The 17,894-nt window shown below is 49.4% G+C and overlaps 1 protein-coding gene across 1 annotated transcript in view; it reads left to right on the top strand.

The window, feature by feature from the left end:
• The window catches only part of TSNAXIP1 (translin associated factor X interacting protein 1), a 362,126-nt gene extending 349,905 nt beyond the window's left edge, over positions 1–12,221 (top strand). Inside the window, exon 16 of the mRNA XM_085637810.1 lies at positions 11,849–12,221. Within this exon, the coding sequence (XP_085493936.1) occupies positions 11,849–12,080 (232 nt within the window). The 3' untranslated portion in view covers positions 12,081–12,221. The remainder of the gene's footprint in view (positions 1–11,848) is intronic.
• Positions 12,222–17,894: the final 5,673 nt, after the last annotated feature.

Raw genomic sequence — 17,894 nt, forward strand, 5'->3', positions numbered from 1 at the left:
AACCCTGTTATGTAACATCGTATAAAACTCAGGGTTGTCATAATTAGGACCATACACATTAATCACCAGGATATCTAGGCCTTGTCCGCGGCATCTGGAGACCACAGGAAGAGAATATACAATCTCTTTGGACAGACTCACTAAAGTTGTTATATTGGATAGTCACGCCTGCAAACTTTAAAAAACCATCATTTCTTTGTCATCAATAGGCTGTATTGAACCCCCCAAAGAGTGGCTACGTTTGTATTGCAGCCTGTTCCCAGATGCAAAAGATGCAACTTTCCAAAAGCCAATAATGTACACATCTTTTTTACATGTCCAGGGATAAAAGAATACTGGAAGATTGTAGAAACCACTATAAGGGGTATCCTTGGGGAACCTTTAGTCTTGACAGATGTTTAGTACTCCTAGGGGTCGACAACACTACTTTTAAAACCCTGAACAGCAAGCAAAGGGGCCTGGTATTCTACCTATTGCTTTTAGTCAGGCAGGAGATCTGTAAACACTGGTCTGACCCTGTTCCCCCACATCCTACAGTGTGGCTAAAAGTGGCCAAGTGGACAAGCTATTTGGATGTCGAATGTAACCCACGAAGGTCGGTGGAGGTATGGGAAGACTTTATTAGGTCGGCCAGATAGCCACCATGGGACTATGCAGGGCTGTGGCGGAACAAGAAAAATCTTTCCAAAGTCCTCAGATTACACCAGGTCATGGTAATTGGGGGTGGTCCCCCCTCGATGCAACCTGAGCGTTGGAGGCTTGGGGGAGGGAATGCAATGGACCACGAGACAGATAGAGGGTGCCAAAATGGTCCAAGATTTGCAGACGCCATGGTGATATGAGGACTCACAAAAGAAAAAAGAAAAGAAAAAAAATAACAATTTTGAATTTATAAACATTCAGTGATGTAGCCATTTTACTGGTGATGTTATAACAAGACTTTTGCACGTGCTGTGTATTTTATTATAATTCATATTATTTAAGCAGGAGACTAAAATAAGTAGCCACTTGACCGAGCCACCAAATTGTAGACAGCTACAATGGTACAATGTCCTTTAAAGACTTTATAAGAGTAAATGAAATTGGAAAAAAAATAACAATCTAACTGGGTACACGAAGTGTAGGCAAAACAAATAGCTGGTTTCAAAGTTAATATAAAAAATAAAAACACCAAAAAGCACAGCTAAGATCTGCTTTGTCACTGTAGAGAAAGGAATGATTTTGAGACACAGTTGAACAATGTGTACAGGACTTGTGCAGTCGCTCAAAGTGACGGAAGACAGTGGGCTGGTCTAATGTCCCATGTTGTAAGTGTGGTGGCCGAAGCAAAACGTGGATGCCAGTTTAACAGACCGAAGGATAAAGCCCGCTGACCAAAGCCCCTCAAGGTATGTATATTTTGTGTGAATTTCTTTGAGGAAAACAATAGTCTGGTGAGGCAGCTGAAGCTGTCTCATAGGATTGATCTAAACTTGATAGAAGAACAAGTTACTTTCCTTCGGTAACAATGTATCTATAAGAGACATATTTTAGTTATAGATTCCTTATCTTAGAATTACCCCCAGGAGTCAGACTGGATCCAGAGAACTTTTCTCTTAGCAGTACCCCTTCACGTTGGTAGGTGGCGTTGGTCGACTACGTGTCCGTCGTTGGCATCGTGGTCGCAGGGATGATGTTGCGGTGCCTACTTAGACACCGCCCCTGCGCACTGACATCAGTTCTGACAACTTTTCATGCCAGAAGCGCAGAGCCATGTAAGACACTGACCACTGGTGCGCCACACTAGGGCCCTGCAAGGGAGTCCCTATCTCTAGAAGTCAGTTCACAGAGCGGGGAGGATGGGTGGGGCGGTAAGGAATCTATAACTAATATATAAATACAGATTAATTGTTACCGAAGGTAAATAACTTGCTCATCTGAAAGAGACTATTAGTTATACATTCCTTACCTTACAATAGATACCCCAGCAATACCATCCCCTGAGGAGGGACTGCAAACCAAGTTCAAACCAGAAAGTTTGGGAGGACAGAACAGGCAAAGCAGCCATCTCTCCGGACTTGACTATCCAGGCAGAAGTGTCTGGTGAATGTGTGCATAAAAGCCAACGTGATCTCCTGGCAGATGTCAATGTTTGAGACTCCATAAGACAAAACAGTGGTTGCTGCCATAGCTCTAGTGGAACGAGATCGCAGCCCCACAGGAGGTTCCTTTTTAGTTAAAGCATAACAAATCTTGATACAAAGGACGACCCAACCCACCAAGAGATGGTACGCTTTTACACAGCTTGACCATACTTGGCACCCACATAGCCAACGAAAAGTTGATCGTCCACACGGAAATCCTTCGTCCAATCAAGGTAAAAAGACAGCGCACGTTTCGGGTCCAGACGGTGAAGTCTCTCCTCCCTCCTTGGAAGGGTGTGGAGGCAGGAAAAATGTGCGCAGAGTAATAGTCAGTCCGATGTGAAAAGGAGTGACAACTTTAGGTAGGAACAAGGGCCTCGTTCAAAGCACCACTTTGTCCGAATGGACCGAGAAGAAAGGGGGCTTAAAAGAAAGAGCCTGAAGGTCTCTCGCTCTGCGAGCAGAGATGATGGCGACAAGAAAGTGTAGTCTTCAGGCTGAGAAGCCTAAGAGGACAGTTGTGAAGAAGCGCAAAGATGAATAATGTCTTTAAAGGACCTACTTACAATAGGGGACTTGAACAAAGAGAGCTGATCTGGGAGCCAAAGAAAAGCAGAAATGGCTGCCAGGTAGCCCTTAAGAGTGCCACGGGCAGAGCCCTGCTGGGCCAAAGAGAGAAGTAACAAAAGAACCTCAGAAAGGGGATCCACAACCTTTGCTGTGTACCATGCCACAAACTTGTTTTATTGACAGGTGTGTACCGTCTTATTGTTGGGAAGTCTGGCTGCCTATGATGACATTACAGACTTCGAGAGGAAGGTCAAAAGCTGTCAACTGTTGCCGCTCAATCTCCACGCAAGGAGGTGGAGGCTGGACAGGTTAGAGAGGAGGACTGTCTCCTGCTGCTGCTACAGAAGAGCCTCCCGGAGGGGCAGTCTGATCGGAGGATCTATAGCCATGCGCAGGAGCTCGGGGTACCTGACTCTTCATGCCCAGTCCAGTGCCGCAAGAATTACTTGGGCCTGGTGGCGCTTGATCTTCTTCAGCACTCGGGGCAGAAGTGGTACAGGCGGAAAGGCGTACAGGATGCCGCAACTCCACTCGCGATGAAAAGTGACGCTGAGCGAGTGCCACCTTGGAAACTCCAATGCACAAACAGCTGAAATTTCGCCTTCTCTTCGGTGACCAACAGATCTAACCAAGACTCTCCTGTCTGCTGAAGGAGACATTGCACCACCTCTGAGTGAAGACGCCATTCGTGATCCACCAGGCATCGACGGCTGAGTTTGTCCGCCCTGGTGTTCAGAGAACCTGCCAGGTGTAGAACCACCAGGGTCATGATCGGATGTTCCAGAAATGTCCAAAGGTGAAGAGCCTCCTGACAAAGGGTCCACGACCCTGCCTGCCCCGTTTGTTGCAGTACCACATGGCCGTGGTGTTGTCTGTGAACACCTGCACTGCCTTCCCCTTGAGGGAGGGAAGGAATGTCTTTAGTGCCAAGCAAATCGCCCGGAGCTCCAGCAGGTTGATATGGAGCCCAGACTCTGCCGGAGACCAGACTCCTCTGATCTCCGCCTCTCCCGAATAGCCGCCTCATCCCAGGAGTGATGCATCGGTCACCACCATGAGTTCTGGTTGGGGAAGGGAGAGGGATCTGTCTCTGACCCGATCCTGGTTCGTTAACCACCACTTCAGTTGTTATGCAGTTCCCTCTGAGATCTGGACGTGGTCGAAAGATTTCCCTGATGCTGCACCCATTGGAACTTCAGGTCCCACAGCACAGCCCACATATGCCATCTGGCATGATCCATCAGCAGGATGCAGGAGGCTATGAGGCCCAGCAGCCTCAGAGTAATTCTCGCCAAAATCCGTGATATAGGCTGAAACATCGTATTCTATCTAAAAAAAATCCTGGACTCCCTGTTTGGGAGGATAGGCCAGAAACTGGACTGTGTCCAGAACAGTTTCCAATGAAAGGGAACCACTGAGAGGGAGTCAGATGTGACTTCAGCACGTCAATAGTGAACACCAGCGAATGCAGGAGGTCCGTCGTAGTCTGGAGGTGGGAGACGACAGCCTGGGGCGAGTCCGCCTTCAACAGCCAGTTGTCGAGTTAGGGGAAGACTTGGACCCCTGATATGCGCAGATGAGCTCGGATCACTGCCATCACTTTCGGGAACACCCGAGGGGCACTGGTAAGGCCGAAGAGGAACACGGTGAACTGAAAATGCTTGTAGCCTACCGTTGACCGTAGGTAACGTCTGTGGGCTGGCTGAACGGGGATGTGGAAATAAGCGTCCTACAAGCCCAAAGTCACCATCCAGTCTCCAGGGTCAAGGGCAGATAGTACCTGAGCCAAGGTTAGCATTTTGAACTTCTTTTTCTGGAGGAAGCGGTTGAGGGCCCAGAGGTCTAGGATAGGACGCAGGCCTTTGTCCATCTTGGGCACCAGAAAGTAACGGTAATAGCAACCACAACCTACTTCTGGTGCAGGAACCCTCTCGATAGCTCCCTTGGCCAAGAGAGCTAAGACTTTCTGGCAGAGCAGTGCCAAATGATCCTCCAAAATGCGATCCGAGGACTGTGGCATTGAGGAAGGGGTATTCTCGAGGGGTAGGGAGTAGCCCCTTCGGACTATCTGCAAAACCCACTTATCTGACGTGATGTATTGCCAGTGGGGGAGGTGATGGCAAATCCTGCCATCCACTGGCCACTGATGGGCCTGAAATGTCAGACTAGGTTTGGAGGCTGCTGCAAGGGGGGGGGGGGGGACGGGTTGACAGGCCCGCCCGATGGTTCCCAGACCCACGTCACTGGGTCCCAAGTCTGCGTCCACTCAGAGGCTGGGCAGCTTGCGTGGCCTAGTGGCTGGACTAGGCCAGAAGTGGTGGGGTGGCCCTTCTGTAGCCACGAAAGGGGTGAAAGGCAGACTGTGGTGGATGGGAGGACGCAGCGAGGCCCAAGGATCTGGCCGTAGCTCGAGAATCCTTAAAGCACTCCAGCACAGAGTCTGCCTTGTCACCAATAAGGCGGCGGCCTTCAAAGGTCATATTCAGCAGAATTAACTGAACATCCTCCGAAGGCCCAAACGTCCTCAACCAGACGTAGCACTGAAGGGCTACCCGCGTGGCAAACGGTCTGCCCAGTGAGTCAGTGATGACCAGTCCACATCGGATTGTGCATTTTGCTGCGTCACTCCAGTCTGCCATGGCTTGGGAGAGAACCGCCCGGGCCTCCTCCGGGCACTGAGGCGGCACCAGATGGTATGGGAGTATCGGCCCAAGAGGCACGCGGTATTCATGGACCACAGTGCTAAGCTGGAAGTAGATAACGTGGGCTTTACAAGATGATCCAGCTTCTTGGATTCCCTGTCAGGAGGTGCGGAAGGGAATGCGCCCTTGGAAGAAGAAGCTTGGACCACAAAGCTCTTGGGGACAGGTGTTGGGTGAGGAAAATGGGATTGCCCGGAGCAGGGCGGCAGCAGGCAGTCGTCCGTTCCACAGGAGACCCTGTGCTGGGCTTGGACCAAGTGCCCAGAAAGACATCTGTGAGGGCTTCATTGAAGGGCAAGAGGGGTTCAGAGGAAGTTGCCTCCGGTTGAAGCAGCTCTGTCAGGAAGTTAGTCCTGACTGCCACTGTAGGGCGCTCCAGGCCCAAGGCCTCAGCTGCCCTATGCACCACCACTGCATAGGACGCTCCCTCCTCCGTAGCCACGGTAGGGGAAGAAAGCATGCCAAGGTATAGTGAGGTATCCAGACCACTGGTGTCACCCAATTCCTCTCTCCAGTTCGGTTCTTCTATCTGGTCTGTCAAAGGGTCCAGGGACCCCTCCCAGTCCTTATCACCACCCTCAGGGCTATAGGGAACACCTGGGATGAACAAGGGAACAAAAGTAAGCTCTGGCGTCGGCCGACTCTGGGTCCAACTCAGGGAAGGTTGAGTAAGGTCGACCAGCGTCGATTCGGATCCATACCTGGATCCACGGGGGCTCTCAGGGCCGAAGCCGCCGGCATCGAAGGCCCAGGGCCCCCAACTGGCTCCGCGGGGTCCGAAGGTGCTCCGGTGGAGTCGGGCGGACCAAACACACGGTGGAGGGCTTCGTAGAACGTACGAAGCTGGACAGGGGATGCCTCGGTTCCCAGAAAGGGAGGGAAGCTCAGAGTTGTACCTAAGTCAGGCACTGGAGCCTTACAGTGACGACGCTCCGGGTACCGCGTCACGTCAGACTTCCGACGGGGGAAGGCGAAGAGCGACGGTGCTTCTTCGCCTTCTTCTTGTGCTTCGACTTACCCGAAGAGTACGAAGACTTGGACGAGGCTTGATGGCTTCGCGACCGGTCGCGAGACCTTCCCCTCGAGCAAGACCGGGAACGACACAGAGCTAACTGCCGGGCCTGCAAAAGCTTTCAGGACCGCTCCCGCAAAGACTTTGGATTAATGGCCCAACAGTCGGAGCATGACTTCGGGTCATGGTCGCGCTCCAGGCACCAGAGGCACACGAGGTGCGCGTCCGTCTCGGACATCAGCTTGTGACAGGAGTCACAAGGCATGTTGCCAGTCTGACGATGGGACAACTCTTGCGCACCAGGAGTCGAAGACTCGAAAAAATAGACGTCGACAAAAGTCGAAAAAGTTTAGTCAAAAATTGACAAAGGGGCAAGCTCTCTCCGGATCTGCGCTAGGCTGGTGCGGAAAAGAAAGAACTGACGTCAGCGAGCGGGGCGGCTTCTAAGTAGGCACCGCAACATCATCTCGTCGACCACGCTGATGACTGACGCAGAGTCGACGACGCCACCAACCGACACGCAGGGGTACTGCTAAGAGAAAAATTCTCGGGATCCAGACGCCTGGGGGTAATTCTAAGGTAAGCTGTCTATAACTAATAGTCTCTCTCAGATCATTATACTACAAATGAAAGAAGGTGCCCAAACCTATCCAGAGTCTGTTTTAAGTAAACATTTTCCTTGCATAGAGATTACACTAACCCTTTTGGGTAAACTCCATGAATGGTCACTCAGTTGCAGAATTACAAGTATTGCACGCATTTAAAACTCCACTCACAAACAGATTTTTAAGTGTGATGGCCCGCTCCACACTTCACACAAAGTATATTACGCTCCTCGCATCTGCATTTGTACTATATATAAAACTGTGTATAACATGACAAATTCTAACAGCTTGTCAATGAATTCCTCATACTCTTCATGTGTCACTTGGAAATGCATGCCTCCTTATCTTCCATTAAAAACACATTCGAAAACAGGAAGCGTATCATTCATTCTAAGATCATGCATGTTTTCTGTTGATAGCAACAAGAAGCATAACATTTAATGTGTGATCCCACACAGTTTCTGGTCGACAGTAACAGGAAGCATGACATTAATTCTGTGATCATACATAGTTTCTGGTTGACAGTAACAGGAACATAACATTTATTCTGTGATCATACATAGTTTCTGGTTAATAGTAACAGGAACATAACATTCATTCTGTGTATCATACATAGTTTCTGGTTGATAGTAACAGGAACATAACATTCATTCTGTGATCATACATAGTTTCTGGTTAATAGTAACAGGAACATAACATTCATTCTGTGTATCATACATAGTTTCTGGTTGATAGTAACAGGAACATAACATTCATTCTGTGATCATACATAGTTTCTGGTTAATAGTAACAGGAACATAACATTCATTCTGTGTATCATACATAGTTTCTGGTTGATAGTAACAGGAACATAACATTCATTCTGTGTATCATACATAGTTTCTGGTTGATAGTAACAGGAACATAACATTCATTCTGTGTATCATACATAGTTTCTGGTTGATAGTAACAGGAACATAACATTCATTCTGTGATCATACATAGTTTCTGGTTAATAGTAACAGGAACATAACATTCATTCTGTGTATCATACATAGTTTCTGGTTAATAGTAACAGGAACATAACATTCATTCTGTGATCATACATAGTTTCTGGTTGATAGTAACAGGAACATAACATTCATTCTGTGATCATAGATAGTTTCTGGTTGATAGTAACAGGAAGCATAACATTCATTCTGTGATCGCAAGTTTTCTGTTGATGGTAACAGGAAGCATAACATTCACTCTGATTGTGCATGTTTAATGTTGATGGTAACAGGAAGCTTAATATTTATTCTGTGATCGTGCATATTTTCTGGTTAATAGTAACAGGAAGCTTAATATTAATTCCGTGTTCGTGCATGTTTTCTGTTGATGGTAACATGAAGCATAACGTTCATTCTGTGATCATACATAGTTTTCTGTTGATGGTAAGAGGAAGCATAACATTAATTCTGTGATCATGCATGTTTTCTGGTTGATGGTAACAGGAAGCATAACATTCATTCTGTTACCATGCATGTTTTCTGTTGATAGTAACAAGAAACATAACATTTATTTTGTGACCATGCATGTTTTCTGTTGATAGTAACAAGAAACATAACATTCATTCTGTTACCATGTATGTTTTCTGTTGATAGTAACAAGAAACATAACATTTATTTTGTGATCATGCATGTTTTCTGGTTGATGGTAACAGGAAGCATAACATTCATTTTGTGATCATGCATGTTTTCTGGTTGATGGTAACAGGAAGCATAACATTCATTTTGTGATCATGTATGTTTTCGGTTGATGGTATGAGGAAACATAACATTAATTCTGTGATAGTGCATGTTTTCTGGTTCATATTAACAGGAAGACCTATTGGTTATGCCAATGCTTGTGTTACAGGGTGTGTTCGTGTATTTCTGGCTTATTGGTGTTGTCTACAGATTCTACACCCAGTTAGACAGGGAACAGAGTGTGCAGTCCTGAATGACCGGACATACTGCCACGGAGAGAAGACACAAGGTCAATGTGTCTTTGGGTGAAGGGCGGCAGAATACACGTTTAAAAACAAAAACTAAAAGAAACAGCAAAGCACACCACTAAATACAATAATAAGGAAAAGAAGAGAAAAATAAGCAAAGGGCACATTCAGATTTAACAATCAACCTGCAGTGGTCTTTTTATATGCAAATCGAAGGTCGATTTGTCAGGGAAGATAAAAGTAGTTCCACTGAAAGCCAATGTCAAATATGACAACATTGGATCCTTTGCAGTGTGGATTTTGACGTTTACCACTCTAAGTACGAGGCAACAATCCCGTCCATGTCGAGCTCTGTGTCTAACATGCCAGGTCTGGATGTAGCCACTGGACAGCTATTATAATGCCACTAGACTGTTTTTCCAATCAGTTCACTATGAATGCTGGTACATGTAGTTTAACTTTACCTATTATAGGCATCGGCTTTTTACAGGAAATATCTGGAGTGCTGAACATGACTAATAAATGAACTACCGCCTAACTGTGCAAGCAACATAAAATATAAACAGATAAAACAAAAATAAATTGATTTTGCGTAATAAAGGGCCTATCTCTTACTGAATTTACCTCGGTACTGCTTTAAAAAATACTGCATACTGATTATGGCTTAAATGATAATTCCCAACTAATGCTCATGTCTTTTGTAAAGTGCACTGATACCCCAACGAGCTTCCAAACGCTATCCTATCCTGAAAACCTGTACATAACCAACAGCAGATCCTTGTAATGCTAGGGGGTTCTTTGGATGTATGTGTTGTTATTGTCAGGGATCGGACACAACCTCTTTCTCAGTGACCAGTCTTTCCCAAGAGGGGCGCGGCTCTGGTGTGATGTCAGCAGCCAGGTCGGGGTCTCTCGCCGTGCGTCATCCCCACGTTTGGGCGAGTCGGGCCTGCACTGCCCTTGCAGGCGGCGCTTTCAGACTACAAAAACAATCAGATCACCGGGATTTAGAGCTGCGCTTCGCCAGTGGAGGTTTTGTAATCTGCTTATTGAGACTGCGCTGTGTCCACACGCAAGTGCAGTCCTCCCCATGTACGTCCGTATCACTAAGGGAGTGGCGAGGGCTGGGAGAGAAGAGGGTCGAGACAAGGAAAGGCTCAGGTGAATTGACACGTCATTAAAATGGACGGGCATTGAGTGAGGGAGAACTAGGAATGTGAGGAGGGGAGAGTTTAGGATGGACAAAAAGACGCTGTGTATGTTACTCATCTAACCAATGTTTTTGCTTTGCTTTCTGGGACATGTAGTCGTGTGTAGACTATTAGAATGTCAGAACCATAAGTACAAGCATTCAAAGCAAAAACAACTAATAGTTCGTTGGCCATGAGGCACCTCTAAGCGGGCTGGAGCTTCAAAGTGAGCTGCACAAATGGTGTGAATTTTCTTTGTTTATTCTCATGAGTAGTGACGAAAAGGGAGGAGGGAGATGCGAGCAGAGCATATGGTGTGCACTTTCGCGGCCGCTTTGATGTTCTCAGTGGCTGCGCGGCTCACTGAGAACATCAAAGCGGCCCCGAAATGATCACGCAGGCTGCCAAATGGTGCGCGCGCCCGGCGCACATGCACTGTAGTTGGCGGCCTGAAAGCACTGGTTTGCACTTCCAAATCCCCCTTTTACAAAAGCTCTCGCGAGAGCAGCGCTAAAGCGCTGGCTCAGGCGAGACCTAAAAATCATTCAGTGATCATTCATGTTTTCTAGTAGATATTATAAGGACTTCCCTTAATACCCCACTCCTATACACTTTTAATTTGATCTGTTCTTCTAACCAGATCTAAGTGTGTTTAAATACATCTACAATATTGGCCGCTAACCAGTAGATGATTTGTCGAAGATCGCGCACTGCAATGCAATGCTATAGAGGGCCTGGAGCATGAATAGTACAGTGTTTGTTCAAGTTTGTGTTGTTATTTTACACAGAATGTTATGCTACTTTGGGAGTGTTGGCACAATAGGCTGATACCCAAGACAGTGGCAAAGCAGGGGTGTCATGGCCCTAATGCAAGAAAGGAAACTGCCACTCGCTCTATCTGGTTCTTTGGTAAAAGATAGCCATAACTGGGGTGCAGTGTTACCCTCACACCGTTGGACCAAGGTGTTACTGACCTGGCTGCAGTAATGATAACTACAGAGCTCTTCGTTCCACCTATCTGTCTCTGTATCCTCGTTCTCTCCATTCCCCCTCATCTGTCCCTTCAGCTCCCTATTGCTTCCTTGTATCTTTTCCCCATTCACGCATTCGCCTCCTCTCTTTTCTCATTTTTTCTTTCGTAATTTTTCCCTTTCCTTTGTCTTTTCCTCTCTCCCTCAGTTGCCTCACATCCTTTCTCATGTATCTATATCTTACCCTTGTCTCCCTAACCTCCTCTTATTCTTCCTATTCTCTCTTTCCACACCACCCTTTCTCTTACGTCTGTATCTTGGTTTGACTTCTGTATCTTCCATCTCCTTCCTCTTCCTACAACATCCATTTTTTGTCCCTTCCTCTTCTTTCCTATTCTATTTGCTCGTCTTTATCTCCTCCCTTTCTTTCACTTTTTCCTCTCTTTTCCTTCTTTCCAGTTAGTTAATTATTTTCCTCTCTCTTCTCTCATTTCTCTTTTCCGTCCTTAGTAGTAACTCCATCTTGCACACCCCTACCCCAAGAGTAAACCATGCTAGGGCCCATGCTGGCTGTGTTTACAGTATGCAGAGCAGACGACTTGAAGTGGTGCCTCTGCATCACTGGTAGCTGTGCCCCTCATCCAAGATGGACGCTGCAGTATAAAGAGTGGTCCGCACCACTGAATTCTGTTTAATCATATTTCGCAATTCTGTTTTACAGAGAGGTGCAAGTGGATGATCTCAGGACTGCCATCACGGCTGTGGATCACTATATAGACTTTCCACTCATGGAGACCTACATTGCCAAAGCCTTCAAAGTGCCGGAGGAAGAATTGGATGTGGCTTATCCTTTGCCACTTGAGAAGATCATGCAACACCTGGAGGCAGAAGACATCAGGAGGGCAGAGCCACCCAGAGCGCACATGTCCGAATCCAAAGAATCCATTTATTAGACCCCGTTTATGCCTTACACGAAGTCTTGTAGCAGCTGACAGTGCATATATAAAAAACATTAATTTGGGCTGTTTGTGGCCGTCAATTTCGATGAAACAAATATTTCTCTCACTTGAAACGGTTTCACTCTATTTGAATTTTAGCTGCAATGATGGTCAACTAATTTCTGTTTCAGACCTTTGGTTACAGCAGCAGGAACTATAAATATGAGCCGTCAGAGTTGTTCTTCTACAAGCATTCATCAATCCTAGGATTTAAAACAGATGCTCTTCTCCAACGCGTAGCCAGTTTCAATTATGTACACACGTACCAGTGGCCTTGATGACTCTCAGGTTTAGGATGAGATTGGCAAGTCTTTGTTCATAGTCTAGGCCTGCACAACCTAGTAGATATGGGCAGTTCACCTTTGCCATCTAATTCCTTCTTTTGTGGTGTGTAAATTGAGTGGATGTTCCTGAAAGCAATCACTGGCGCCCTTAGAAAATGCCCTTGTAGGGACGCCAGTGATCTAACGATAATGGACCCTTACTTCTTCTTCAAGATATGGTTGAGGTAGATTGGCTGTACAGGACAGGGAAACTTGCACTGCCAAAGAGGAAGAGCATAGGAGTGAGGAGTGACCCTCGTGGTATCTCATTCACGTACTATCAACTATGAATGCTTGGAGAGCATTAGGAGTAAGGCATGAAAGTACAAGTTACTTACCTTCAGTAACGATGCATCTGGTAGAGACTATTCTAGCTGCAGATTCCTTAACGTAGAATTACCCCCAGGGTTGAGACTGGATCCACATTTTTTTTGCCACAGCATCTCTGTACCACTCGACCCCGACCTGACGTCGTCCGCGGACGTGACGTCAGCGAGGTCACATAAGTCCCACCCCGGCGCGGTGACGTCAGTTTGCTTCGGAGAACTTTTCCACGCCACAACGCGGAGCCATCACCAACAAAACTTTGAAAGTATGGGAACAGTGTGCGAAAAAAATCAGTGAAACAAAAAGGGAAGAAGCAAATGGTGAGGAACAGCACCATTATGGACAGTGCCAAGCACTGCATTACTGAAAGCCATGGAAAGTAAGGAGCAGAGCACCGCTCTGAGAATCAACCCCGCAGGCGATATCCCCCCTGGAGACAGGAAAACATGTGAAAAATGTCAGGGCAGACGACAGCAACCACAACCTATAACAGTGAAGGGCAACAAGTCCAGAACATATGAGGAACGACAAATTATCCCAAGACAACACCAGCAAGGAGTGTTGTAACCCCTGTAAAAAGCGAAGGGCTGGGGCACAGCCAAGAGACCCCAACCCAGAGGATTGCAGAGGAGTCAGAAACCCCAAGCAATGAAAAAAGAAAGGGAGAAGATTATGAGTAGGCCCCACACTGGAAGAACCAGGGTGCAGGGATGCAACAGTACATATGAACCTACCGACCAAGTACCAGAAAGGAAGGAGTGGAACAAATAAAGAGAACAAAGCATCCCGCCAGGGAGGAAGAGAAAGAGAGCACCCACAGAAGACAAAGCCACCCAGAGGGAGGCGAGTGCAGAAGACCAAGCTGAAGGGTCCTCGCAGAATGGGGAGGAAGGGCGGGACATGAAGGAATCTGCGGCTAGAATCGCCTCTAACAGATACATCGTTACCGAAGGTAAGTAACTTGTACATCGGATAGAGACTACTAGCCGCAGATTCCTTAACGTAGAATAGATACCCTAGCCATACCCAGAGGGGAGGATGGTCTGCGAAAGAACTCCACCAGCTTGGAAGAACACAGTGCCCCAACAGGGGATGTGTCATGGGGGCAGGAAAGACGGCTCAGCCCCCACCAAGCAGAAGTAAGCATGAGCAAGGAGAAGGGAAGGCCAGGAACCACAAGCGTACCCGAGAAGCAAAGGGTGATCGCCAGAAACCCCGGAGGGGCAGAAGGTACCCCGCGAGTAAGAGGAAGAAAGAACCCTCAAAGCCAAAGAAAAGAGGAGGAACGGAGGCAGAGCCCACCCTAGAAGAACACACACACAGCGAAGGGGACAGCTGAATGGGTGTCTATCCTGAAGCCGGGAACAAGGCCTGAACGGTTCCACAGTCGAGAAGCGCAGACGTGAGAAAGAAGACACAGACGCACAAAGCTCTAACAAGCAAGGGACAGGAGCACACGCTGACATTGCGAGGCCCACGGAGGGGAACCAAAACTACCAGGCGCGCGCAGCTGACAGCCGACAAACACTATGAGCAGCAGCTCAGAACAAGCCGAGCACCAGACGAGGAGCACCATCGACGCCCGAATAGAAGCGGGCCGGCCCAAGAGAAAGAGAGAAAGGCAGCACCGACCGAAAGCCGGCAACCAGAACACAGGAGAGCACCAGGAGAACCAGTCCCCTCAGAGCACACTGCAGACAGGCCCCGGCCGAAACGGCGGAGAACTAGGTGGAAACACCAAGAAACAACACTGTAATTAGCATGACAAAGGTCGGTCCGGCGATCGAGAGGCAAAGAGGGAAGGCACCCTAAAGAAAAAAGGGCGGGAGAGAGAGAGAGAGAGAGAGAGAGAGAGAGAGAGAGAGAGAGAGAGAGAGAGAGAGAGAGACCGCACCAAGTGGTATACTGGAAGCCAGGAAAACGCAGGGAACCTGAGAAGGTATCCACGGCCGCCTAGCTTAAGGTTTCAGGTATGAATCATCCCTGAACAAAAAAAACAGGGAAACACCTCTTAGGGAAACCCGCAGCAGAGGTCAAAAACAGAAAGGACCTCCTCCATATCCTGTGGGAGTGTCCGGAGGTGACTCGGTTTTGGTGCAGAGTGCATGCGGTGTTAGAAGAAGTCACGCATGTTGCCTTGTTGCCGGAGGCACGAAGATGTTTGCTGAATGTCTGGGAGCCGACTGATTACAATGTGACGCAGACGCAATGGGTGACTCTGGGCTATATGGTAGCGAAGCGTGACATTGCACGATTGTGGGGCTCCCAGAGGCCACCCACGGTCTCCGAGTGGAAAGAACACATGGACTGGTGCATGTTCAGAGAGAAAACGGTGTATGTGGCGAGAGGCAAGCCTGGGAAGTGGATTAAGGTGTGGGGTCCCTGGAACTCCTATCGTGGAGGTATATGCGCCCCGCCTCAGATGCGTGAGATAGATGCCGTTCTATCTCCCTAGCCCGCGCATTCCTATATGCTCCTGCGACATGCGAATTTGGTTTCTTCGGCCTTGCCCCCCCCCCCTCTGTCTACCCGGGTTGGATTATTCCCTCGATACGAGGGGCACATGCTACTGCTATTAATTTCCTCTGCCTTGTGTATTTGTTGTTTTTCGTTTCCTTAAAATATGAAACCTTTCTTGTTTGTTTATGGACTGCGGCTGCGACCGACTGCGATGATTAACCCTCCAGTGACCCCTTTTTTGTTGCTTCATCGATGTGAATGTTCAGCTGCGCCTTGGGTTATACTGCATTTTAGCGGCCGGCCTGTTGGTTGTAGGCCCATACTTGTATTTCTCTGAAATTGTAATAAAGGTTTTAAAAAAAAAAAAAAAAAAAAAAGAAAAAACAGAAAGGACCTGTGGGAAGCACCACAGACGGCTGACCAAGCAGCCAAACACCTTTTAGGGAAACCCGCAGCAGAAAACAAGAACCGAAAAGACCTGTGGAAAACACCACAGATGGCTTATCAATCAGCCCAAAAAGACATAAAGGGTCCAACCTGAGGACCTATACATCTGCACTTAACAGCAAAAACATTCACCACAAACTGAGGGGCTGAACCAGCAGCCAAAAGAATAGAGGGGCCAACTGAAGGGCCCTGAAGGCACCCCAAGCAGCACACAGCACACAACGGGCCAACCAAAACATAAGGCCCCAAAGAGAAAGGTGGGATAACCGCGCCCCATAAGACGCCGAAGGAACGCCCAACCGAAGCTTACAGAGAGGGAGGGGGGCGGAGCCCAGCAAGGAGTCTCTGAATAGCGGAGTCCGCGTTGGTGTGAAACAACAAAGTCCCATCAAAAGGTAAATCCACAAGACGCTCCCGAACATTCTCCGGAAAGCCACCATCCCGCAACCAAGCATGGAGGGCCACCGAACTCGCCATAGCGCGGCCGAGGGAATCAGAGACATCCAAGGCCGAACGGAGAATGAATGTAGCTAACTCATGCCCATCCCGCACATGGTGCCGCAGGTCTGCGCGGGCATCCTTTGGGGGGGGCGCGAGACAGAAGGGACAAGTCGGAAGTAGCCCTGGCCAACACACAAAGCGTGTTGAGTGCGCGCAGAGCAGCGCTAGTGGAGTTGAAAATGTTACACCCCCAGGAGTCCAGCCACCGGACCTCCCGCGACAGTGGGAGCAGCACTGAAGGCAAGGAAGGAAAAGCAGCCCGCAGGACAGGGCCCTCGGCAGACGGGTGGGAAAAAGGGCAGACTGGATCTTGCGGAGCAAGACGGTGACGGTGAAGGAGCGGGTGAGGCACCGGATCCCCTGTGGCAGGGTGCCACCAGGCCCCCAGAAGAGAGTTGTGGAGCGACGCTTCAAATGGGAGAAGCGGCTTCCCTCCACCAGAGCCCTGGTGGAGAACCTCCAATAAGTGGTCCGTAGGAAGTGGAGCGACCGGATTGCCCATCTGCAAAATGCCAGTGGCCGTGAAAATGGCCCAGACAAAGGCCACACTCGCCTTCGTAGGGCGTCGTGGGGGAGAAAGCAACTCTTCCATGGGCAAGGGCTACAAGCTAAGGCGTCCGTCCCCGTGTCCCGCTGGAGGGAGAAAAGACCACCCCCTGTAGGATGGCAGACCCACGGACGAGAGGGGGACCTCAGGGGCCTCTGGAGAGGGCAGAGAAGCCTGCAAGGCAGACAACTGCAGGGAGCGAAAGAGCGGTTCTGGGGGTTGTGGACGTGGAGACGGCATAGAGCCCACCCTGGAGTCTGCCGGAAAAAAGGCCACGATGCTGCACCCAGTCTCTGGTGAACAGGAGACGACAGCCCTCCGGAGAAGAGTAGACTATCCGATGTCGGGATGGCGCCAGAGAGTCCACCACAGGCACCGGTGAGTCCTCGACCAGCGCCGAAGTGTCCACCAGGGGCGTCGAGTCGACCTCCACCACCACGTGCCGCACAGAAGTGGGGGGCGGGGTCAGAGCCAAAACAGCCAATGAACGGCGCCGAAAAGGCACCGGCTCGACCCCGACGAGGTAGCCGCCAGCGCCGAGGACCGAGAGGGGCCCAGGGAAGCGCCCCTGGTCCTGGCGTCCACCCGAGGCGCCGCAAGTGCCGGGGAGGAGAGCCGCTGACGCCGGAGAGGCGGCGGCTTGACTTCCGGGAAGACAGCCGCCTGCCCAGAGGATCGAGGGGGACTTGGGGACGAGCCGCATGTCCCGGCGACCTCCTGCGACACCGCAGGGAACCCTGCGGGGCTTTGCGGCGAGGCAGACACGCCATGGGCCGAAGAGGGGAACCTCTTAAGGCCACACATCAACAGCACCACACCTCCAAAACCTGAAGCCGAGCTCGTCGGCGCCGGGGACAAAGCCGCTGGCGAGTCCGCCGAAGGCCCCGCGCACGGCGAGGGATCCGTGGACGTCGCAGGAAAAGGAAGAGGAGGAATAGGGCCCAAGGAAGCCTGCAGAGCCATAGCGTAGGCTGCCATCTGGGGCCTCCTCGCCCCTACGCCGGGAAACGGCGGATAGGGTGGTGACGGGGAGGATGGACCTCCCGGGAGGAACCGGCGCCCTCTGCCGAAGGAGGACAAGGCCTCGGCGGCAAGCTGTAAGACTTACCGGTGGGTGAACGATGTCCATGGGGCCTCGGCAAAGGGCGATGCCGCAGCCCGAAA

The sequence above is a fragment of the Triturus cristatus genome, chromosome 12, assembly GCF_964204655.1.
Source record: "Triturus cristatus chromosome 12, aTriCri1.1, whole genome shotgun sequence".
Lineage (NCBI taxonomy): Eukaryota > Metazoa > Chordata > Amphibia > Caudata > Salamandridae > Triturus > Triturus cristatus.